Source organism: Ochotona curzoniae, unplaced genomic scaffold (genome assembly GCF_017591425.1).
Source record: "Ochotona curzoniae isolate NIBS_2020 unplaced genomic scaffold, NIBS_Ocur_1.0 contig_1274, whole genome shotgun sequence".
NCBI lineage: Eukaryota > Metazoa > Chordata > Mammalia > Lagomorpha > Ochotonidae > Ochotona > Ochotona curzoniae.
In genome coordinates, this window is record NW_024465023.1 from 11618945 (window position 1) to 11644111 (window position 25167).

General features: G+C 43.1%; 1 protein-coding gene across 1 annotated transcript; it reads left to right on the top strand.

Annotated features, from left to right (window-relative positions):
• Positions 1 to 748: 748 nt before the first annotated feature.
• On the top strand, positions 749 to 24905 carry LOC121170554 (norrin cystine knot growth factor NDP). Its single transcript, XM_041001884.1, has 3 exons — positions 749 to 897; positions 15492 to 15858; positions 24678 to 24905. The coding sequence occupies exons 2-3, from the start codon at positions 15685 to 15687 to the stop codon at positions 24903 to 24905; spliced, it is 402 nt and encodes a 133-aa protein (XP_040857818.1). The 5' UTR covers positions 749 to 897; positions 15492 to 15684.
• Positions 24906 to 25167: the final 262 nt, after the last annotated feature.

A 25167-nucleotide genomic window follows, 5' to 3' on the forward strand; every position in this document is an offset into this window, starting at 1 on the left:
GGGGAGGTGGCCTTACCTGCCAGTCTCAAAAAAAAGTCACCCAAGTCCACGTTTTTATGGTTTCCAAATTGCATCTAAGTTTTGATTCTAAACGTTGCAATGTACCCCTCCGTGTGGTGGGGTGAGGGATAGGGGGCGAACTCTCACCACCCACAGATGTTGCGAGCAAGCCGGGCAGCGTCCACAGCGCCGCCGGAGAGAGATTTCTGATGCCCACCTCTCTCCTCTCTTCGCTACGAATTTCAACTTCATCCCAGGCAGCTGCCGGGTCGTTCAAGAGAATACCGCTCTGGCTTTCCCTTTGCAAAACTGCATGTCTGTGGCGGACTGGCACCTCTTTCAGGGCAGCCGCGTGCCTGCCAAATCAATCATTCTAGAAGTAAAGGAAACTGGGACTATTTACGTAGCCTCTTATTATTTCCAGAATCAAAAAAGAAGAAGAAAAAACACAGGCAAGGGAGGGAACATTTCCGTGCCTTGCTCTTCTAAACCGTTCCCATGCTAAGATGCTCCGTGGAAGGGAACCGGGCGGTGGGCAGAGGCTGTGAGTCGCCGATAAGGAGCGCCTCACATTTCCGTGGCATTCCCATTTGCTAGTGCGCTGTGGCCGCACGCCTGATTGATATATGCCTCCAATGGCACTTTTCCATTTGACATTCTCTCTCCCCCCCCCCCGCTTCTCTCTCTCTCTCTCTCTCTCTCTCTCTCTCTCTCACTCTCTCCCGCTCTCTCTCTCCCAGTGTCGCTTAAACAACAGTCCTAACTTTTGTGTGTTGCAAATATAAAAGGCAAGCCATGTGACAGAGGGACAGAAGAACAAAAGCATTTGGAAGTAACAGGACCTCTTTCTAGCTCTCAGAAAAGTCTGAGAAGAAAGGAGCCCTCCTTTCTCCCAAGGTAAGCAGGAAAACAAGCGCTGACGGCTCGCCTAGGAAATTACTTCTTTCCAAACCCAGCATTTCATCCTCCTCGCAGACAAAGAGGCAACCTTTAAATACCACTTAAATTTGCATTACTTTCATTTGCATTAATCTGTAGCCTGCTAGCATTGTGTTTTTTTAATGAACGGGGCTTTGAAGTCTGCGGAGCAGGGAGCCTCCCAGAGAAGCAGAGAAAAAAAAAATTATATCTTCTGGGTTCGACTTTAAGAGATTTTTTTTTCTTTGCAAACTATCTGCGTAGTTAGACGTAAGTTTGTAATGGTTCTTATATCTGACCCTGTGAAAGGGGCCAGCGCAGCAGCAAGTCGCCGACTTTGATTCACGGAGCCCGGTATCTTCCCCACCGCCCTCATCCCACTTACAATGGGGGCACTATGAACACAGGCGAGCCTACGAGGTTAAAAGCGCACTGTTTACTTTTATTACTACTTATGTATGCTGCTGATCTCCTGCCAGGGCTCTGCCGGAGCGCTCAAAAACGACTTCAAACAATAGGCAACATTTATTTCTAGCTTTCCGTGTCAGCCTTTGCTGCAGGAATCCAGCTCGTTTTCTCCCAACGCGCGCGGGACTTCGCTGCCATAGATGCGTCCGGGGAGCAAAGAGGGTGGTAGTAGTGGAGGGCGGGCGGCGGGGTGGAGGAGAGGGTGATGAGGACGGGTTTACTGTATGATTGTGATTGGGTAAAAAGAAAAAAAAAAATTCGAGGAAATGCATGCTGTTTGCCTTGGCCTTCTTGCAAGGGGTTATTTTTAGTAGTCAGCTTGTCCCAGGAGTGCCAGGGGGAAAGGATGCTCCCACTAGCCCAGGGGACCAGGACCCGTAGGAACGAATCCTATAGACACCTGCGGGATAGTCTGAGGCTTTTTGCTGACTCCTGAAAACGAGTGTTCTCTCTAAAGGAACAACTGAGCTGTAGGAGGCCCGGGCACCAGTGCTTTCCTGGGGGAACGGGAAGTTCGATTGTGTCCAGAATGTTAATGACTTAGAACTCACAGTAACTGAGGCTCATTGTATTGGACGAGCTCTGCTAAGTTTCCAGGAAAGAAGCAGACACCCCTGTCTAGAGCGGTTCAGGTGTGGGAAGGAAAGCTGTCTGACAAGATGGTAGTCCCACGTGCAGCTCTCTGCAACTGTCATTAATAACAGCAATAGCTGCTGCCAGGCAGGTCTCTCTTCAGTTCTCATACTAGTGACTTTTCATTATAAGAAGCTGTCCTTGGCCAATTGCACTATCATGTAACTTTCAATATCAGGCGTATTTGGAAGTATAGAGATGCTAGAGTGCTGCCAAAGATCCTGCAGAAGCTAGGCACGCTTGTCAATGTAGCCTTTCGACCAGATGCAAATATCTGCTGCTTGGCTTCTCACTGGACTTGTTTCTGAAAGTAAACTTTAGAATCTTATAGAGCTCGGTTGTCATTGTGGAGCACAGACAGGGTGTCCGGGGGACTTTTCTGCTTTTACTCTGCTGGCTAGCCTAACAAGCATTGTTGAAAGCAACTCTGACGTGTGCAATGAGTTAATTTACAACTCTGGGAAATTCACTATTCCAGAAAGCCTGGGAAAGGTACTATGGAGCCTACTGTTATCCAATTTTACAGGGATTTTTTTTAAACTACTGTTGTTAGCAAAGCATTAACCAACTCCAGTTTTCATAGCCTCTAATTCTGCATCGTTGATTTTGAAGCACATTTGGTTCAGGAGAAGCGGTTCAGACCTTCTTAGGACTATGTATAAGCAGCTGACACCTACAGATGGAAATGTGCCGGAGGAGTTTTCAATCTTAATTCTAGTTCCAGTGACACCCTCAAGGGAAAAATAAATCATTTTTCAATACATTTAACAATTTCCAACTCATTTATTTTCTCAAGCCCCTGATAAAAAAAAAAGGGGGGGTGAGTTTCTCAGAATTACAGCCACCAACGGCGGCTGGTCATTTCTCCTTTATTTTAGGAACTCACAATTCAAGTACCTTTTATTCTTGCTTGTTAATTATTCATTCCATCATCTCATCAATAAATATTTATGAAGCATTTTCTATATGCCTGGCACTATGCTATTCTTGATGGATGTACAGGCGAATGGGGCACACCCTAGTTCTCACTCTCAATGCAACCTGTCTTTGGAAAACAAGTGGGCTTTGCCAGTGGGTAAACCAGGCAATGATGTTCTTGTTTAAAAGATTCATTTGAGGTAGCTGCTCAGATCTAGGTGTCTTTAAAATGACTCTTGTTTATCAATGAGCTCTCTTTCTGCTTCGTCAGGGGCTCTCCTTAAGTCTTTATGGGCTACTCCAGCGTAGAGCTCACCTACAGAGCTAAGCTGGCCTGGGTCTTTCAAGTCCAGGGAGAAGTCTGGAGAACAAGCAGTTTAATCCTTTCTTCTGCTCTTCTGAATACCCTTTGGAAAGGGCCACGTGCTGTTTCTCTCCCCAAGATGAGTGTGAGTCACCTACTCAGCAGCTGACATCAGGCAACTTGATGAGTCACTGAATCAGAAACATGCAGGGAGGAAGATACAGTCACTGTCTTCCACCACCTACTTGTCCTGCCCCCCCCCCCAAACTCCATGGATGACAAAATCCATAATCTCTGGACCTGGCCTAAATGCCTGAGACCCCTGGGAAGATGCTGCCCACAATTGTTCACCAAATTCGGATCTCTGGCAGAACCACACATAGTACTCCTTTCAAATGACCCGGTTTGGTGCTTGATCATGCAATGAGGTTACAGAGGACGGTAGAGTGGGAGGTAGAGAACAAAATCTGAAGACAGCATCACTAGGGATCCTTTATCAGCAAACCATCCTCCGTGATTTGGCTGAAATACCTCTCAAGCCTGATTCACCCTATCCATCCTCAGCTTCTTGGCCAGTGGCCTTTGTGCCATCCTTGCCTCTTCCTATGAGAGTCAGTCAATGCCACTTTGTTCAGTGCAGCAGGAGCAGAGGAGATGGGCAGGCAGGTGGAAGGATCAAGAAGGCCTATGGCCCTCTGGGATAAGGAAGTCAGGGGAAGCAGGGCCATGGGAGGGTGGTTGAGCTCCAGGGCTGAAATTGCTGTGGCCTGTCCTGGCCGTGATCAGCTGTCATTTCCTCTTCGTGTATGACACTGTGGAACATATTAAAATTTCTCTGGGATGGTATGTTTGGAATTCCTCTGATGCCCCACCTCACCAACTTACCCAGACAATAAAAGCAAGGTTGTAAGCCTTTGAACAGCTGGCCGGCTATATATTTCCCCTCTTTCTTTCGCATAATCTAATTCAGAAAAGAATCCCGCTAGACTGGCAGTGCCATGTCTGGGTACTTGCTTCCTGCAAGGCATAGCCTCCCGCCACCTCCTCCAGCCCGCCCTGGAATCTTCTTGGGTGGCATGTGGCTTTTCTTTTCTTTTTGCTCACCACTGGTCATGGCCCGCCCCCTTTTCCGCTGTGCCTGAGCTCCTTCTATTGTGAGCTTCTCTTTGCTCTGCCTGTTTTCCACGCAGCCTGGGTCCTGCACTGTGGAGAACAGCCCATGAGGTCTGCCCATCTCCATAATATTCCCAGGATGTCATTCCTGGCACCAGCTCTGCTGGGCTAATAGGATTTGGGGGTTTTTTTGGAACCCTGAGCCCTAACCCACGTGCAGCAGGGAACAGCCTTGTGGCCAGCTGAGAGCAGGGGTGCAATGACCCAGGGTTGGCAGGGACAAACATACCATCACAGTGACCTGGACATCTCCAGCAAGGGCCTGGGGGAGAGATCGCTAGGAGAAAGGCTAGATGCATTTGCCCTACATGAAAAGAAATGTGGTCACCCACGTGTCAGGACAAGGGACTTGACACTAAGCTCCCAGGATCCTTGGCCCATACCTTATCACCTTCCTCATCCTTCCCTCATTCTTCCTCCCCAACCTGAAAGAAGGAGAGACAGGACTTTTCATTCGGCCAGCATGGGCCTGACAGTCCTTATGAAATCCATTTGGTGAATGGGAGATGGCAAGGGGATTTGGGGTTGATCTGAATGAAAAATGCAGAGGATTTGGGAGACAGGAGTCATCTCCCTGCTCCCTCCCTCCTGTATTTCCTCCCTTTTCCGCCTTCCTTCTTCCTTGTTCTCTTCCTTCCTTCCTCTGCCTCCATTCTTTTCTTCTCTCTCATCTCTTCTTTTTGTCTTAACAACAGAGCAACTGTTTAGTTGGTAGTTGCAAATGGAAAGAACCAGATCTCAGCTACAATTTTCTGAGTCTCTTGCTACCCTCTTGGTGCAGCATCTTTAAAGGATGCTGTTGAGATCCTTAGGGCCAAAAAGGTGTTAAAGAACTATCTGCAAGGTGACTTTCTATTCCTTTGCTTTTCTTGCAGGCTTTTCTTGTCTTTTCCAGATGAGTGAAAATTCATTAAAAGCCTCAACAAGGAAACATTTAACACAACTGAATTAAAATGGGTCTTTTCCTGTTAGCTTGACAAGACAGAAAAGGAAATGGGGAGAGAAAGGGAGAGGGGTATAAAGAAAGAGAAGAAATAATCAACTGCTCCCTACTGCCACTTCTTGGGTTTTAATATGAATTATTCCATACAAGTCCCTAGGCTAGAGGATCTATTTAAAGACAGCTGGCAGCATGAAGGGAGAGGGTAAAAATACAACCACTCTTTTGTCCATCAAAGGTTTTCTTTGGGAGGACATTAAGAGCATTCCTGCTTTCCAGTCTGCCCCTGCCAGTGGCAGCTTTCCAGTGGGTAGTACCCACTCCTCAGCCATCAGGTCAGCAACCATCAACTTCTTGTGTTTGATTCCAGGAGGAAACAAAGGCTGAGCAAGAAGTCCTTCCAAAACCCTTATGTGCACACAGCCGGGCAGGGGCAGCTGGTACTGAAATGAGCCTTTACTTGATTGTGCAGGTTGCATGCTGCAAATTCACACACCCACCCACATGCTGGAATTTTTCAGGCAGTTGTGCCGATGGCATTATTTCTGATGCCAGCTTCCTGCACATCTGCAAAACTTCATTCTTGTGTCTCTGGCAATGGTTTGCTTGGCACCATTCATGCTTGCTGTTCCCCTTTGCACAGGGTCTCAGGTCCTGATGGCTATCACTAAGAGTCCCATCCCCTATACCCATTTCCAACAGAGAGAATGTAACACCCTCAATGGGGTTTACAATCTCGAACAACTCTGCTCTTGTTAGAAAGAATGCTGACTCAAGAGATTCAAAGAATGGGCAGCTTCATCGGGCAATATATTCCCCCTGCTTGTAATCACAAATGCGTCCAAATTGGGCTCCATTTCACTCACATGTCAAAACACAGCTATGAACATGGACTGGGAGCTTCAAACTGGTCCTAAGATTTGCAGTAGACAGATATCTTTTTCTTTTTTTCTCCTTTTCTTTTTTCCACAAAAGCTAATAATTTTTTCCAGTTTTTTTTTCTTTTTTTTTTTTCTGTTTGCTCTCTTCCAAGGTCTGGCTCAATCCCAACTTGTTCTTTCAAGCTCTGATCCAACCAATTGCAGTATCCCTTAAAAATGAAAGGGCAACAGGTTAAGACATTCAAGAAAGTTGATGAGCTGTCAGAAAATGCTTGGGGGGTGGGGGAGTAACCTCTCTACAGTGCCCCAAACCAAAGTGACCCCATCTATGCTTTTATCCACAAGGCATAATAAGATAGATAAAGAACAGGTCATGGGAGAAGGAGGAAGGATTATTTTTGATGTTCAAAATCTGCCACTGCCCTTTCATTTTTTTTTTTCAAATAGCACAGTTTCAAAAAGAGGTTTGAAGTTTCCTTCTTCACCTGAGAAAAGAGGTCAGCTCCTCAAGTTAAAAAAAACGTTCCTCATCCTCAACCCTCCTAATATGTTTGCAAAGAATAAGGAAAAAAAAATCCAATCCTTAATCAGAATCCAATTTTCCTTTTAAAACTCAAGGGGATGCTTTAGGACGTGAAACATTTCTATGATTCTTTCCCCCCACACCTCCGAAATGATGAAAATTTGCTCCTCTGCAGAATGACAATTTTTCTTTTAAGGTTTGGAATCCAAAGGCAGCAGAATAGGAGTGTTGCAGGAGAGTTTGCCATCAGAAGACAGGACTGTAGTAAAATATGAACAGAAGATCCTAAGCCCCACAAGTTCATGGTTGTTAGTCATTTCAGGAAAGGGATTTTCGTGTGATTCTTTTTTTTGTTTGTGTATTTGTTTGTTTATTTGTTTTATCTGAATCTTGCCCTCTTGACATAAGCTGCAGGGGTATTCCAGACTGCAATAGGGGTGAGGTACCATAATACAATCCCAGTATGAGACAGAAAATGCAAATCAAACAGGGGAACGGACAGACTGTGTTGCTCTTATTGTTTATGCCCGGTTCCTGAGTGAGGGTTCTACAGCTGTTAGGTGAGATCAGTACTGACCATTCCAGAACGTTGTTGTGGATGAGGAGCTTCAAATGCAGCTTTGGAAACACTTTGCTTGACACTTCAAAGGAAGGCCAACATATTCATTTGGCTCCAGGAGAAGAGGGAGCTTGGACCCAGTATGCACATGTGTCACCTCTCTTTCTCTGTGCTGTGTCACAGTCAGCACTCCAAGGGCACAGCAAGTGTTGGGTTGCTTCAGGGCCGAGATCCCCAGGACACCTGACCACTTTTGCTTATCTGCCAGGTGGATGCATGTTCATGTGCTTGAACAGGTCTGAATCCCCCCCACAGTAGGGGTATCTCAGAATTCTTGTTTTCTTTCCAAATGATCTAATGTGAGGTGAAATATAGAGTGGGTTCCATTCTTCACAGGAATTCTTCCCTCCTAGGAGAAAGCAGGAGATGTGAATTTCTGTTTCAAAAATTGCAAAAAAAATTTAGCATATTTTTGAACATTAAAATAGCCCTTCCTTCTTCTCTTTTGATACTTCTTCCATGGTTTCCCCTCCCCTGACTTGGCTTCTGTCTTCATGAAAGGGTGGAAGGTATTTGGTGTTGATTTGGGGCACCACTAGGCATTTTCTCACAGCTAATTACCATATCAGTTACAGTTTTGAATCAGATAGCTAGATGTACACAAATAATCCAAGCCCTCCAGAGGGAAAAGGTTTGATAGAAAAGTGCTCTCCAATACTCAAGTAGCCAAACCTGATCATTTCTAATGTTTGCAAGATTTGTATTTGGAAAGTCAGTAAAATCAATGGTTAAAATCGCAGAATGAGTCTATCCATAGAAACCACTGAAGCCCAATGATACCCAGTATAGGATCCAAAGCCCTATCCAATGATCATCTCTTTTAGTCACACAGCCTAGCCCTGGGCTTTGGGAATTTACCTCCTGAGGCATGGAGATTCTTTATAGGCTCTACAAAATACAGGAACTTGGTCTTGACCACTAATACCTTACTAAGTCTCCATCTACAGAGACAACAACTTTTCTAAATAATCTTCCTCTTCTGTGCAGTCAGGGCACCACAGATGGCCCTGACAGAGCATCAGGATCTGGAGTTCAAGTTCACCTTAGCCATAAGAGTCGTTCCTAAGGAAGGTACAGGAAGGCTGAACTCAGCCTGTGTCCTCATCATCATCAAATGAAAGAAATCTGATCTTGGCATGATTCATTATTATCCTTGCTCCTTTCCTGATCTATGCTTTGATGGAGATTGGAAAAAAGCAACACAAATGTTAAAAGAGCTTTAAGAGTAATTGGAATGTGTTAAATCTCCTCACCAATGACTTGCTATTGTTAACAGGATCTCATTCACTTGTAAGCCACAGTTGGTACTGTGCAAGCACTGAATCAATTGGTTATCCAGGGCTACTTTTATTTTGAACCACCATTGTGATCTCATCAGGGGGTAAATTCTCTTGGCTTGGTTGGCTCTGGCATGGCCTTAGAATTTGTTTGGATTCTTCTGTGATCATCAGCTCATTGAGTAGGAAAAGAACTGTTTCTGTTAGATTTTGCCTTAGGGAATAGGTAGGGTGAATACATGTGTGGTACTCTGAGAAGCTTGGGTGCAGTTACAGATGACTATCAGGAATGCTTAGGGCAGCAGAAGCCTCTAGAGCAAACTGCTCATTTTGTAAATGAGGAAACAGCAACAGAGAAGGCAAGTGAATTACTCAAGACTACACAGCTAATGATAGGGAGTAGGATTCAGACTTGAGGATTCTTAGGCCAACCTTTCTCCTACCAGATCAGAGTACCATAGAATACTCTTAGGTTTCAGAATTCAGTGAGATAGTTGTCCAATATTTCAGATGAGTGAATGCAAAGTGCGGGGATAGAGAGACACTAACCACACGGGCTGAGCATCAAGTCTAGGAAGGAAAAGATGAAAGATGTAGGTAAGTGGGAGTTAGGAAAACAATGAGAGGTTTCTCTGGATTTCTCACAGTGTCTGAAAACTAGGAATTTGAGTTTCAGTCAGCCCCAAGGTCAAGTCCTCCCACTCAGTCACTCCCTAGACAGGAAAGCTATTCAAGCCAAGGACACACACACACAGGTGGGGCAACTTGACAGTTGGCTCATCCCTCCCCTAACCCCAACATATTTCCCTTCCCAGGCTTTTGTTTTAGCACCCCAGATTGTGCTTCATTGCCTCTGTTCCCAGCTGTAGTCATCCCTTTTGCTTCTCCTAGCTCTTGTCTTCCTCCATCTTTCTGACCACTGAGCTCATTCACACTTGGTCAATAGTGTGAGTTGGGAGGAGATCAGGGAGTCCCATCATAGATCAGAAGACTTGTTTCACCGCTGGGATATTGTCTTCTGCCTCCTCAGGATGCGCTGTGGTAGCATCACCTTTCATGTCCCCGCCCTGCAGACCACGCACTTGTGAGATGAAAGGGGCAGGAGCCATGCCCTCTCCCCTTGACCGTGTGAAGTTGGACAGAGTTGGAGTTGTAAGGCTGGAAGCTGAAAGCTGGATGGTGCTTGTAGCCTGTACTGCTGCCTCTAGGTCAGCCAAGGCTTCTTAGTTACTACATGGGCTCTCCCAGACAGAACAAACAAAGAACATTTAAAACTATTGATTGAGCAGATGAGATGCTTCCTAAAATCCAGCATCCTGTTTATAGTTTGTGAGCCACAGTGCCTTGGGAAGAAGCATCTGACTGATTCTCCAAGGCATCTAATTGACGAGATCCCGTTGGCATTCTTTCAGTTCTTGGGAAGGGGCTACTTAGCACTTCACACTCCCTGGATTAAACTAGAACTTCTTGCTTTTCCAACCAGAGTAGGAATTGCAATCTAGTGCCAACTTTCTTCCACACTTACACGTGGGGACTTCAAAACATTTGTGGAAAGTGGGCTTAAAGACAAATTTATTTAGTACAAAAAGCTTGGAAGTCCATGCATAGTTTTCTCATAATAGGCCTTTTCTATGATTTTTCGGTTTGGTATCCCTTGTATAGCTTGTTTTTTTTATCAGTTCCTTTGGGAGAGGCCATCTTTTCCCCATTCATGCCTTGTGCCATAATATTCTTTTCTTTAAAAAAAAATTTCGTTATTTTCACTGGAAAAGCAGATTTACAGAGAGAAGGAGAGACAGAGAAAAAGATCTTCTGTCCGTTGCTTCATTACCCAAGTGACCACAATGGTTGGAGCTGGGCTAATCCAAAGCTAGGAGCCTGGAGTCTCCTTTGGGTCTCCCACATGAGTGCAGGGTTCCAATAATTTGGGCCATCCTCTTATACTTCCCCAGGCTATGAGCAGGCTACTAGATTGGAAGTGGAAAGCCAGGACATGAAGTAGTACCCATATGGCATTCCTGATACTATGCAAGTGGAGGATTAGCTAACTGAGTCATTATGTCAGCCCCATGGCATAATTAAAAAAAAAAAAAACTATAGTAAACATCAACTACTTCTGACACATTGTCTCAATTCCAAAATCCTTGTACCTTTATATTATATTCATAGTTATATTCTTAACTATGTCTTCTTAGAAATGATGCTTTGCATGCTGTAAATGAATTAAATATTAAGGGAGTTTATCAATATATCCAAGAAACATTACCAAGGAAAACAACTAGCCAACGCTTCTTGCTCATAGGTGCTAGAGGGATCTAGGATAACATCTATTCCCTGCCCACCTCCCCCCGCCCACACTGCCTGACCCCAACCCTTATCATTTATCTGCTATTGCAAAAGAAACCCCATAGTAGGTGCTTGATGAATAGATGTTAAATAAATCTTTGTTGAAAGGAGCTACAGGAGGGAACATGTGCACACATTGGTCTTCTTATTTCAGCCAAGGGAGACAGAAGGGCTACCAAAACATGTCCTCTTTTGCCTGGCAAGCACAGCACAAATAAGGCCATTGCTGGCACAGACTGTTCATTTTAGCCTGTTGCTGGAATTACTTATGTGAAACCAACCCTCTACCCTCTGCCAGGCAGAAGGTCAGCTCAAGAGTGAGCTGATCTGCAGGCACAACACCACCTCTCACCCAGGAGGCTGCTATGTTATTTCCCTGAACATGACAGGTGGGGAAATCTGGGCACCAGTTGTTCTTTTCCACTAGTATCATTTGGAGGGTAGCTCCAGAGTCGGGCACGCCAGCCTATGTGCCTCTCCTGCCAGGAAAGGCTCCACCTCAGAGCTCTTAGAATGTGGGCTGTGTGCATGGGCCAAGTCCACTTGTCAGAGACTACCCAGGGCACAGAGTGGCCGCAGGGTTATGGAGTTCAGCAAGAGTTGTTCTCTCATTCAGTCCATCCTTGACTGGGCTGATGTCCTAAGTTCGAGAAACAACGTTTGGTTTTATGACACATTTTTTAAAAGTAATATAAGGCCAACTGGAATTAATTTACTTTTGAGAAAATGGCAGAAACTGCTCCAAGGCAGAGATATTCCTAAGCTGCCAGGAAGTGGAGATGTCAGTGGGGCGAGTTCCCTTGATTCCAAATTTTCCTGCTTGTGAGGTCTTCCACTGCCTACCCGTGTTTAGCACATTCTCACCCGTACACACCCCAACTCACACCATTTAAGACAACTCAACTTCCCCTTGTTCCTTTCTTAAACTTGATTCTTACTTCTTTCTGAGCAGAACAATATTGGTTCATACAGTTTTAACATTTCAGGCAAAACCAAACCAAAACAAACAAACAAAAAAAAACCCAGCCAGGATTATGTTATAATACCTTAACTTTTAGTTTTCAGGGCATTGTGAGTTTTGTGGCAAATGTTCACTGTTGCTTGCATTTTAATTTCTGAGTTTAATTCAAAACCAAACAAAAAGCATCATGTTCCATGTGTTGAGGTTGAAAAACTATGTCTTAATCTTTATGATGCTGTAACATTTCCTCTGTCACTCTTGGATTCTTCAACACAACTTCTGCGTTCAGTTCATCGCCACTAAAGTAAAGAGCAGACTATAAAGTTGCATTGTTTGTGATATTACCTCTTTATTGATATATATTTGATATCTTTAAGTGGCTTTTACTAATCCTTCAGACCATTTTTTTTAAAAAACTGTACTTGTAATTCAGGATATCGCTATTAGGTTGCAGTCATGTACAAGAATAGTCTACCTGGGAGACTAGAAGGGCTTCAAAAAGTTCAGAGAAATGGAATGGAAAGGTACAAATTTATTTTGGTGCATTTTAAAAAAAGATTTATTTATTTTTATTGCAAAGTCAGATACACAGAGAGAAGGAGAGACAGAGAGGAAGATCTTCCATATGCTGATTCACTCCCCAAGCGACTGCAATGGCCAGGAGCGCTTCCTCCAGGTCTCCCATGTGGGTGCAGGGTCCCAAGGCTTTGGGCTGTCCTGGACTGCCTTCAAGCAGGGAGCTGGATGGGAAGTGGAGCTGCCGGGATTAGAACTGGCTCCCATATGGGATCCCAGCATGTGCAAGGCGAGGACTTTAGCTGCTAGGCCACCACGCAGGATCCCAATTTTGGTGCACTTAAAAAAAATAAAATCCATTTATACACATTTTTCATCATGTATATTTTGCACAAATTTTTGAAGACCCTGTCTTGTGCTCCATTGTATGAATTTTCCTAATCCTTTGTTAGTGGATAATATGTGCTAGTCACAAATATAATGTTATTCCAACCAAGTATTCATGTGAATCCCCAGGCAGGTTAAATCACGGAAGTGGAATCGCTGGACAGAAATTATACACGTTTGCATTTTTAAAGGATGTTGCCAAATTATCCTCCACAGAATTGGTGCCAATTTATACTTCATTGTTTCCAAAATGGGCTTGTTCCCAACAGCCATGCCACAGTTACACTTTTGAGTCTTTATAAATATATTTGGTTTAACAAAATACTTCATAGTCAAATTGTCATTTCTCTTAAGTGATTGAGAGTTTCCATCTTCCGGATTTAACAAACTTTGATGATGGTTCTTTCAAAAATTCATGAAAAATGGAATTTATTTTTACGCAAAAAAAGTTTAAAATTCATGCATGGTTTTGCATGATTCACCTCTCCCACAAACTTTTTGTAAACATCTTGTGTTTTTTTTTTCCAGTAGACAAAATGGAAGTACCTGCAAATACAAACATATAACCATGTGCTGAGTTTTCTTGTTGATGCTGCTTCTTTTCGCCACTGTGCTATGTGTCTTTCTCTTTTATTTGCTGTGCTCATTTAGCCATGCCTTCTGCCTATGCCTCTGAAGAGAAACTGCTGGCAGCCAGGAGTGCAGGACTGGAATGTCTGCTTTCCCCTTCATCCTTGTGCTATGGATTCCTGGGGGAAAATATCTATAGATTGGAGTGGTGAAAGGAGAAATCTAATCAAGTCCCTCTTTGAGACTAATTAAGACCTCAAAGAGAACAGATAACCAATCGACTGGAATAATTTGGTCATGCTGAAACTTGGGAGATGGTCAGTAAAATGACATCTTCTGAACGTCAACTCCAAGAAAGTTCTGGCTCTTTGCACTAAAGTCTTGGTGAGTTTCAGGATAACATGTGTAGAGAGATCTGCACTGTGCAGCTGCAAAGAAAAGCAAGAAATATTCTGCAGCCTTTGCTGGTTTGAAAACTGGGCGCAGATTTCATTCATTCTAATGAGATCATTCTTATTAGCATGCACATAAAGGAGGGTGGTGCAAAATAATGGGACAGTAGGACCTCCTCAACTTTAGCATTAGCTGCTGCATGTGGAGCTGATGGTAGTTGAATTCATGGCTATGAAGTGGTGGCATTTTTAGACAAAACAAAGATAGCAGACGGTATTTTGTTTGTTCAACTCCCCTCCTCTACAGGTGAAGAAATAGATTTGAAGAGCTTAAATGACCCATGCAAGGTCCTCTAGCTAATTAATGGCACTGAGGAAGTGGAGTCCAGTTGGATCCCCTCATTACTGGTCTCAGCTATTTCTATAGTTCATAGGATTTCCCTGAATTCATGCACTGAGGCCTTGCCATTGCCAAGGAGGTCTCCCCCACCATTTTCCACTTAGAATTGCATGTCCCACTCATTCAAGACAGCTAATTAGGTCTCAGTGTGTATGTCAGGGCAAAAGTAATTGGCTTATGCCGACTTGAACCTCTGATTTCAACCTTGCCCCATCTATTCAGACTGTTTTAGATTAGGAAGTGTTTTTTGTTTGTTTTGTTTGTTTTGTTTTTATGAAAAAGGACCATGAGCAAAGTAATCAAACTTGTATCAGAAATGCCTTTGAAAGTTTTTCTAAAGCTTTAATTATAATGTTCCTTTTGGTTGGGGTGAAATGTCAGGTGCCCTCAATTTTCCTAAATGTTTGAAGATATTTGTAATGCTCTCTGTCTTTGGGGGTGATAAAAGGTGTCTGTTGGCCATGGCTGGGTGTTCATGAAGTGATCTGGGGGAGATCTCCGGACCCCAGTCCTTTGTCCAAGAAGGTATAGTTAAAAGATTAAAGTGAAGGGTTACAGCATGATCCCATTTTAACAGTAAGTCATTGCTCCAATGACTACTTTCTTTTCTCAATTAAACCATGGGCTCAGGCCACAAAGGCTCTGCAAAAATGCAACTCTGTAGGCAAATACACATGTGGGGCCCTAACCATGCTGGAGGCCAGTTAGTATAATGTGTATTTCAGATGCAGTTTGTTATTGATGCTGGGTGGCATGGTACTTAAAGCCAAAAACAGGATGAACCCAGAGTACCAAAGTGGAAAACTAGGTGGGTGGGTGAGCATGGACTTGGATGTGGAAAAATGTGCTCCCTAGGGACATGTCCTGTGTTTATTAGTGAGGACCTGCCCCTTCTCTGCCCTGTAAGCTGACCCTGACACCAGAGCTTACTAATAAATTGAATAAATCCTCCTGACCCTACCAATCAAGAATAAAGACAAGACCACCCAATTCAGTGCTGGTCAGAACTGCATGGGGTTCAAATGATTCTTGCCCCATAGGAGTATTGACTCCAGCAATAACAATCAAAGTCAACTACAGTGGCCATGCTAGGGTGTGGAGGCAAGGCAGTGGAATAGATGACATGTTAGGTTCATTGGTACTCTAGGAACTGACATTTCCCCACTTAAACACGACAAAGAAATTTTCTATCCGTTACCTCCCTGGTCCCATTAGTGTTTCTGGATAAGCATTTCTGGGGAAAATAATTTCTGTTTTCCTTCCAGCTGTGCAGCAGATACTTCCAAGATGGGTTGCAACTGCAGAGAATAAGACACAACTGCGGCCTCCAAAGGACCATGACAACCAGAAAGCTTCAGCCAGATCCTGCTCTTTCCCTGAGAGGATCTGGAGCCTAGGTTAAACCATTTCCGATATTTTGTCCTCTGCCTCCCTCTACTGTTCTTCAGGAGAACAACAATGAGAAACCATGTACTAGCTGCATCTTTCTCTATGCTCTCCCTGCTGGCAATAATGGGAGATACAGACAGCAAAACGGACAGCTCATTCATGGTGGACTCAGACCCTCGACGCTGCATGAGGCACCACTATGTGGATTCTATCAGTCACCCATTGTACAAGTGTAGCTCAAAGGTAAGCCTGAGGTCTCTGTGAAGGTAGCAGAAAATCAGAGCTGCCAAACTGCTTTGCCCAGGATAGGAGAGCTATGATCATGGTCTAAACTTGAGGTATATGGCTGACTCCCAAGGCTTGTGGGCAGGTTCATGCTTTTCCCATCATGCTTTACACTTCTGTCAATAAAGCTGCCTAATTGGCCACATGTACATTTTTAAATTATTTGTTTTTACTGGAAAGAGTTACAGAAAGGAGAGACAGAGAGGAAGTTCTCCCTCAAATAGCCACAACGGCCAGTACCAAGCCAACCTGAAGCCAGAAACCAGGAGCACCTTATGGATCTCTCACATGAGAGCAAGGGTCCAAAGACTTGGGCCATTCTCTACTGCTTTCACAGGCCATAGTCAGGCAGCTGGATGGGCAGTGGAACAGCTGGGAAATAAGCCAGAATCCTTATGGGATGCTGAGAGTGCAAGTGGAGGATTAGCCTGTTGAGCACATTCACCCACTGGGAGGATATTTTTCGATCCTGGCAAAGAAACGTAGGAGTGGTAGTGTTGCTTTCAAGAAAATAAAGTCTACGTACCTACTTCCACCAGCAATAAGGAGGAGAGGGTTGGAAAAAAAATACAGGCGATCTCCAAAAAGTTTGTGGAAGGATCAGTGCAAAAGGCCAATGGCTAAAGTTGTCACCTTGCACATGCATCCCATATTGGTATCAGTTCATGTCCTGGCTGCTCCACTTCCTATCCAGCTGCCTGCTTGTGGCCTGGGGAAGTAGAAGCCAATGGCCCAAAGCCTTGGGACTCTGCACCCATGTGGAAGCACTAAAAGAAGCTCCTGCCTCCAGGCTCCTGTCTTCAGATTGGCTCAACTCTAACCATTGTGGCCACTTGGGGAGTGAACCAGTGGATAGATCCTTTTCTCTCCTTCTCTCTGTAAATCTGATTTTCCAATAAAAAAGAAATCCTTTAAAAAGTTAATGAAAATTGTACATGACAAATAAATTATGCATGACTTTAAAAATATTTTATATCAAATAAATTTATCCTTTAATTCTTTTTTCTATGAGCTCTTAGAAGTAACCTGGTGTGACTGAGGCATGCAAATTACTCCATAGAGGTCTCATCAAAGGCCCTCCTGGTGAAATTAGATAGCAACTGGCCTTTCTCCTTGAGCCATATTTATATGGTCATGATTTCTAAAGACAGGCTGGCAAGTTGATCATTTCTCGTTTTTACACTGTTTATTCTACTCACTCTTGGAGCAGGTTACACATTTCTTATAAGGGGTAACTTGTAGCTCAATGTTGAAGAAAAGCACGCAAAAACAATATTATACTCTAAAGGCCACCAGGAGTAGCCAGCCACATGGACCATCCAAAAGGAAAACGTATTGGAGGTTAGAATGGAACTCCAAATGAGAATTATCACAACCACCACTGCCCCTAAATCATCACACAAATGAAATTTGTCCACACTTTTAAAGATGAATTTGCTTAACTCCACAACAGGGATTTTCACTCTTAGTCCCAAGACAAAAAACACTTAAACCTTCTTATATGGCAGGTATTTGTGAAATTGCCAGCATAATTAAGACCTTTTCCCTTGTACTATCAACCACTAGAATTGAATTAAGACCATCTAAGTCAGTCTGTTCACCCTTCATTTGAAAACATTTTTATTTCAAACTGTGCTTAAAATTCCCATAACTTTTATGTTTATAGCCCAATGGTGATGAGTTGTCTTATTTTGGGAAATCAAAATTTGAGTCAAGTTTCTTTAACCATTCCATTAATAAGGCCTATGACTGTGGGAACAAATAAAGGTTTTCCACTTAAGAAGAGACTTTTGGGATTTTATTTGTTTTTGTAGTAAAGAGATAAATGTCAATTTTTGCAAGGCTACAATCCCCTTCTTAGGAAAAGAAAACTAAAACATGCTGAGAAAAAAAATCTGACAAGTGCTTTTACAACCATGATTGCTCAGACACTGTGGGCCCCAGTAAGGTTGACTGGAACAATTCTTTTCACCTTCCGTTTCTATTTCCATAAATTTCAGCTCTGTTATGTTGTCTTCCATAGTCATGAATCTTTCTTCTCCCCCCACCAAAGAAAAAAAAAAGAATTGAAATTATTTTAAAATGGAGTGCCAGTGATATGACAGGAAATAGGAGCATCTCTAAACACGAGACAGGATCTGGAAAGATCAGGCAAAGTGATGGAGGCATGCCTTGGCAACTATCACACTGACCAAGGGAAGGTCAAAGAAGAAACGTCATTAACAGACGTCATTAACTCAAATCCAACAAGCTCACATTCCTCAAGCGAGAGGCTTAGACTCCTGTTGTTCACCTTTGTTTCCTTCACAAAACTAGGGTCAATAACATTGCCAAATTTTGATAGTAGAAGAAATGTTTGTCATTTCATGGGAACAATCTGTTTTCAAACATTCCATGCTATCCCAAAGATAGCAATCTTCTTATGTAAATGGTGCTTGTGATTATAAACCTTTCTTTCTTGGCTATAAAATATGCCTGGAAGAATCTCATCCACCAAGACCTTTTATGGATTAGTTTCTCTATATAACCGGGGAGGAGGGTGCTTTTCATTTAGAAGTATTCCCTACTTCTTCACTTTCACAAACTCAAGCCAGTCTTCTCTCTATTGGTCTCATTTGGTGAGCCTGCTCACCTTTAGAGATTTGGGATAAAATATTCTGTTAGAAAAGAGCCAGTCACAATCTACCCAGCTGGCTTCTTGGTAAAAGGGATTATGGGAGATTTTTTCATCTTTCCACAAACTTTCTGTGAATATTGTGTTTAAAGACTACTTTTTTTAAAAAGATTTGTTTATTTTTATTGCAATCTGATATACAGAGAGGAGGAGAGACAGAGAGGAAGATCTTCCGTCTGATGACTCACTCCCCAAGTGACCGCAACGGCCGGTACTGCGCCGATCCGAAGCCAGGAGCCAGGAACTTCTTCTAGGTCTCCCATACGGGTGTAGGGTCCCAAGGCTTTGGGCTGTCCTCAACTGCTTTCCCAGGCCACAAGCAGAATGGGAAGTGGAGCTGCTGGGATTAGAACCTGTGTCCATATGGGATCCAGGAACGTTCAAAGTGAGGACTTTAGCCGCTAGGCTATGCCGCTGGGTCCCAAAGACTACTGTTTACTAGACAAATGTCTGCTGTGTGCCTGTAGATTGCTAAGACTTCCTGATTTATTCTTATTCGGTGTCTGACTTTGTGAAGGCAGATGAAGGGCAGTGTGTATAATTCAGGAAAGGGTTAGCTTGCGAAAGTGTTAATGTGAGCATCTTATATATCTCAGATACCTTGTACTGTGAAGGAACACCAAACAGTTTGCAGAAAATGCAAGTGAGACAGAAGTTTGCTTTGGTGCCCAAAAAGTGAAACCCATATGTATGAATTTTCAGAGTTCATGGGAAAATGTATATTATTTAAAAAAAAAACTGTTTGGAATTTTTTTTTGCAAAAGTAAACATTTTATTTAAAAACTGTACTTTTCACGAACTTTTTAAAGTACTCTTTTAAGGTGTGCTAATCAATACCAACAAGCCTGTGATGGCAGGCATTGTTGTTGTCATGTTTTTAGTAAAGAGAGCTGAAACCCAAAAGAAGTGCTCAGTAGGTTGCTCGATTCTATGTAGTGCTGAGATAGCAATGCAGCCTTGGAGTATTCATCCTTCTCTGACTACTTGGAGCTTCATGTTGGAGGGAATGTACATAGAATGCAGCAACCACACTTGGAAGTCCAGGCTTAACTTCTGATCTTACAGCAAACGTATGTTTTTTCGAAAAAAGGTTATTTTTGTTGAAAAGGCAGATTTATATAGAGAAAGATGTTCTATCTGCTGATTTGCTCCCCAAATGACCACAATAGCCTGAACTAAACCAATCCAAAGCCAGGAGCCTCTTCTGGTTCTCCCACAAGGGTGCAGGGTCCCAAGGCCTTGAGCCATCCTTCATTGATTTGCTAGGCCATAAGAAGAGAGCTGGTTTGAAAGTGGAGCATCCAGGACGAAAATCAGCACCCATATGGCATGCTGGTGTTTGTAGGTGGAGGATTAGCCTGCTGAGGTATGGCACCAGCCTGCAGGAATTGTAATTTATACTCAACAGGTTTTTTTTCTAGAAAATGAAATGGAAGTGAAGGCCTTTTCTGGAGGCCTTCAGTAAATTTCTGTTCACCCTATCCCTGATCTTGCAGTTGTCCAGACAAAGGGCTCTCTTACCACCTCCTAGCAACTCAGGAAATGGATAAAATAGCTCAGGCAGAAAAACAGCAAACCCACGTCCAACTAAGCAGGACTATGTAGCCACAAATAGGACTCCCCTGGTGGCTGTAAGTGATAGCATTTCCTGGGAATGAATACCAAAGATGCTAGGAATCATATATTTATTTACAATCTTCATGGGATACCCTGGTCTGCTATTCTGGGTGTGTAAACTATGTAAAAGCAAATAGGTTCAAAGGTCAACGATCAGTGACAACCAGCTGTCTGTAGAATCTTGTTTTCATGATTTACTTATTTTTGTTGCAAAGGCAGATATACAGAGAGAAAGAGAGGCAGAGAGAAAGATCTTCCATCTGTTGGTTCATTCCCCAAAGTGGGGAACAAGAATTGAGCCAAATCAAAGCCAGGAACCAGGAGTCCAGGTCTCCCATGTGGGTGCAGAGTCTCAAGGACTTTTGCCATCTTCCACTGCCTTCCCAGGCCATAGGCAGGAAGCTGGATGGGAGGTGGAGAAGTCAGGACACAAACCAGCACCCATATAGGATGCTGGTGGTTCGTTCAAGGCGAGGATTTAGCCATTGAGCCAACACGCTGGGCCCTGCAGAATCTTTAAGGGAATCAAGGCATCCCAAGCTTTGAAGTGACAGAGACTTGGTTTCTAATTCCAGCTCCACAGTTTGCCAAATAGATGACTTTTGTAGAAGCTAAGTGATTCTTTAATGTCTCATTTTCTTTCCCATGGAAAAATGAGCTGTCTACCTAAAGGTTGGCTTTCAGTATTGCAATAATACATGTAAAGCAGCCAGGACAGTGTCCAACATATAACAGATATTTGACATTTAATAAATGATGCTGCCATCTTGGTGATGAATTTATAAACAGGACAGGTGTTTTGACTCACTTTCTATTTCAGTCACTACTAAATCTCAATAACTGTTGTGATCTCCTATAGCTTTAAGGGATTAGGGAAATGAACTTCATTGTGGTGCTTGCTAAACACAGGATGGGCTGAGACAAGGCTGGGAGAGGATGACTAAAAGAGACACAGATCTGATTGTCTAACCCCTCTTGTCAGGTGAGTGGAGGGAGGAAAGGTTAAATGGGGGCAGGGGTGAGTTCAGCACTTGGGCCAAGGAAGGATTTTCAGGAACCTAGGTTGGAAAGTGAGTTGGCAGGACAGGCTTTTGAAGCCCAAAGCCAAGAATTGGAGCCAGGGCATGGTTTTCTGAATTCTCATGGGATAGAAGAGCAAGTGGGAACAAAAAGAGAGGCAAGAACAAAAGAGGAAGTGGTGGATGGCTTAAGTAACAAAGCCTAGAAAGATTCACAGAGGAGAAAAGCCCTGGCATGGCAAAGCCTGAGCCTGAACTCTCAACCCCTCTCCTCCTGCTGCCCACAAGGCTCATAATTTGGTCAGAAAATGAGGAGGGTCAAGAATGTTGAGTTGATAATATAATTAACTACTGTAGAGATTTGACTTGATGTCTGTAAAAAAGGAACAAGTTTATACTGAATGCCTGCAATGTGAAAGTGCTGCTGAAGATGTTGAGAAAACAAAAGAGGAAAGAAAGAGAAGGAGGGAGGGCGGGAGAAAGGAAAAAAAAATGAATAAGTCAGTATGGCCTTCATAATTCTTACAGGTAAACAGGAGAAAGGAAAGAGAGGTGTTCTATGTGAAACCCCTCTGGACATCACTTTGATTTGTTACCTGAGTGAGTTGAGTTTCTATTCACTATTACAAGGCTCTGGCTCTATGCCTCTTGCTCCCCTAGCTGTAATTTTGTTGGTTCCACCAGCATGACAAAGACCCTTTAAAGGTTGACCTGGTTCCTAAGGATGAGCTGAACAGTCATTTTATTGAAGTTGTTGGTAGGAGAAAGAATGGGAGAATAAGCATGAAGGAATCTCATTCCTAAGAAAAGAAAGATGCTTCAGCTGTGCCATGAAAATAGGGGGCACAGTGATCCTAGGCAAAGGCAGCTTTCCATTCAGTTGGAGTAAATCCAAAATGATGCTGAAGGATGAAGACAGGCAGGTCTTTATTTTGATATGAATGGCGATGCTTAGTCAGGGTTCTTGGGTGTTTGAATTCTGTGTAAATTTGAGGCTGGTGTTGTTATCTCAAGAAGACCATAAGGAAAAAGTTAAACTCATAGGTTCCTGGTAACAGCACAATCAGGGTTCTAGAGCCAAGCCAGTATAGCTTAGACAAGGATTTGAGTTGGCTCTCGTCCCAGGAAAAACACCATCATAGCAGGGGACAGGTGTTACAACAGCATCCACCAGGAGTTTGGTTTTAGATAGACCTGGGTTTGAGTCCAACTCTATCTTTTCCAGATATGTGAATTTGGGCAAGTGACTGGGGCTCTCCAAAGTTACTGTTTCCCCATCCGTAATAATAATACAGCTTATCAATTAACTACCCTTTCTTCACCGATTATTACGAAGATTAAATGCAATAACTCATATTGGAACCATTCAATCAATGTTCTTATTAACTAAATCATTGCTATCTAGTGATCCATCTCTAGTAGAGTCCTAAAACTTGAATGAGTCCAGATCCTTGTTGACTCTAACTTTGGGCATTAACCCAGTAGTACTGACATCAACTAGAATCTTAAAAGAAGTGCAAGATCTTGGGGACTTTTCCCAAGAAATACTCATTCGGGACCTGCATTTTCACATGCATGTTTTAGTCCACGATGCCTTGATATGAAAGATATCAGAAGATGTTCATTCACTGCTGAAACACAAGTGAGGTAGTGACAGAGGCTAAAAGATAGGATCCCAAAAGAAAACTCAAAACCCAGGTGGTTTTCCTTCCATTCTTTTGAGTCTTATCTCCCCAGCTCCCCTTTAACCTCCCAACAAATATATACAAAGCAGATAGACATCCAACTAGTTTCTAGCTAGTTTCCCATGTTCTGGCAGGTGTGGGAGGGGGAAGATCTTGAACTTTCTCATCAGGGAGATGAGGGTGGGGATTGATCTCTGTACTAATGCTCTGTGACATGATCTGTCCAAATCGATCTCATTTCATATTGAAATAAATGTCTATCAATGTCACAAACTGGGAAGATAGCACAAAAATCTTCAACAAAATTCTAATAGCTTATAGCTGTCATTTCCTTTCTGCTTATGGGCTTTCAGGGAAAGTAAATCAGTTGTTCTAACATACCTTAATCTTATCCAAGCCCTTCTGTTCCCCTTATCCCCAGAATCCTATAATTCCCTGATGGTTGTCAAGTGATTGCTGCATTTACCTGCAGCATTTTCTCAGATAATGATGTTAATGATATATAATTACCATTGCTTCCCTTTTTGAAAAGATGGGCCAGCCACTTCCTTCTTTTAATCCTTGAGTGTTTATTTCTGCACTATAGGATGATGTCAGAGATAATGGCCAGTGAGCTTTTATTAATAACTGTCAATGTTCAAAATACTGTAAGGTAAATGTTAAAAGTTTCATGTACATATATGTTTGTTTTGATCTTTTATTTGAACATTTCCATTTATTGTCATTCTTGGTTCTAGAATCACAGAGCAACATTTTTTTTGCACTACTGAATATACAGTTCTCTAAGCCCAGCCCACCCACATGAATAGGGATCAGTGATCTCAGGTTCCCCAACCTTCCTGGCTTGGTCCATATCAATCAAACAACCCAACTCCATCTCACCTGCCACTTGTACTCCTCGGATACCAGAATTTATATTTGTGAAATGGAAATGAGCCTTTTAGTCATTCCCTTAGACTCTATGCAAAATATTGAGTGTGCACTTACATACATTTTCCCTGAGGATGATGGGAATTTTAAATCAGATTCTTTACTAACGCCTGGTAAATAGTCACCATAAATAATAAACGGCTGTTCACACTCGAGCCCAAACCTTTGGAAATGGAGTTGGTCAGAATGGGTGCTGGGTACTTCCTAATAATTGTCCTAAATGGTTCTGAAGACAGAGATGCTCCCTCAGTGTATAATCCCAATAGTGTCACCCAAGGCCCCCAAAATGCCCTATATGTACTTCCTTTTTTGTTTCAGGCTGTATCACATGGACTGTTCCTTCCTGAGTATCACTCAACTGTCTCATTTCCTTCTTCAGAAACAGAAGCCTTTTGTTTACTGATTCCCTGTATAATTCCCTGTATGATTCCTTTTGTGTGTCATTCTACTTTATTATTCTTCAATTTCAATTTGGAATGACTTTCTGTGTTTTGCTACTTGTAGAACTTCAATGCTTTAGACCAATGGTAGACCATCACCTGGCAGGAGAAATTTTTTATTGTTGCTATTTGATACATTTTTGGATGCATAGTTCATAGTGCTGGACCTGGTCTAATGATTTCATCTAGAATCATCTGAAGAGGTTTGAAAATCAACCAGTCTTGAGCTCTACCCACAGAGATTATAATTTAAAAAGTCTGAAATGGGACCTGGATGTTGACTTTTTTTCCAAGTCAGGGTTGGGAGGCACTGGTGGAATCCAACAAAAGTTGTCAGAGGGTTAGGGTCTCTGAAGGGATTTTGGGGTATCTTGGCCATACTGTGGGTAACCACCTCCTCTTGTTTCCCCAGATGGTGCTCCTGGCCAGATGTGAAGGGCACTGCAGCCAGGCATCCCGCTCAGAGCCCCTGGTGTCCTTCAGCACGGTTCTCAAGCAACCTTTTCGTTCCTCCTGTCACTGCTGCCGGCCACAGACCTCCAAGCTGAAGGCCCTGCGACTGCGCTGCTCAGGGGGCATGCGACTCACGGCCACCTACCGATACATCCTGTCCTGTCACTGTGAGGAATGCAGCTCCTGAGGCCTGCCACTGAGGGGCTATTGAATGGGACAGCTGCAGATGCAGTTCAACCAAGCAGGAAAGAACTGGCGAGAAAAGAGTTAATGAAAACAAAACAAAATAAAAAAAGATGCAGCAATTCCCACAGGATTCTGCATATTCCAGTCATAAAAACTCCACACATTTCTTGACCGAGAGAGCTACTCTGGGAACTTATTTTGAGTTCCCATCTCTTTTTCCTGGTACAATTTCTTTCGGTCCCTCTCAGATTCAGTTATTCCCA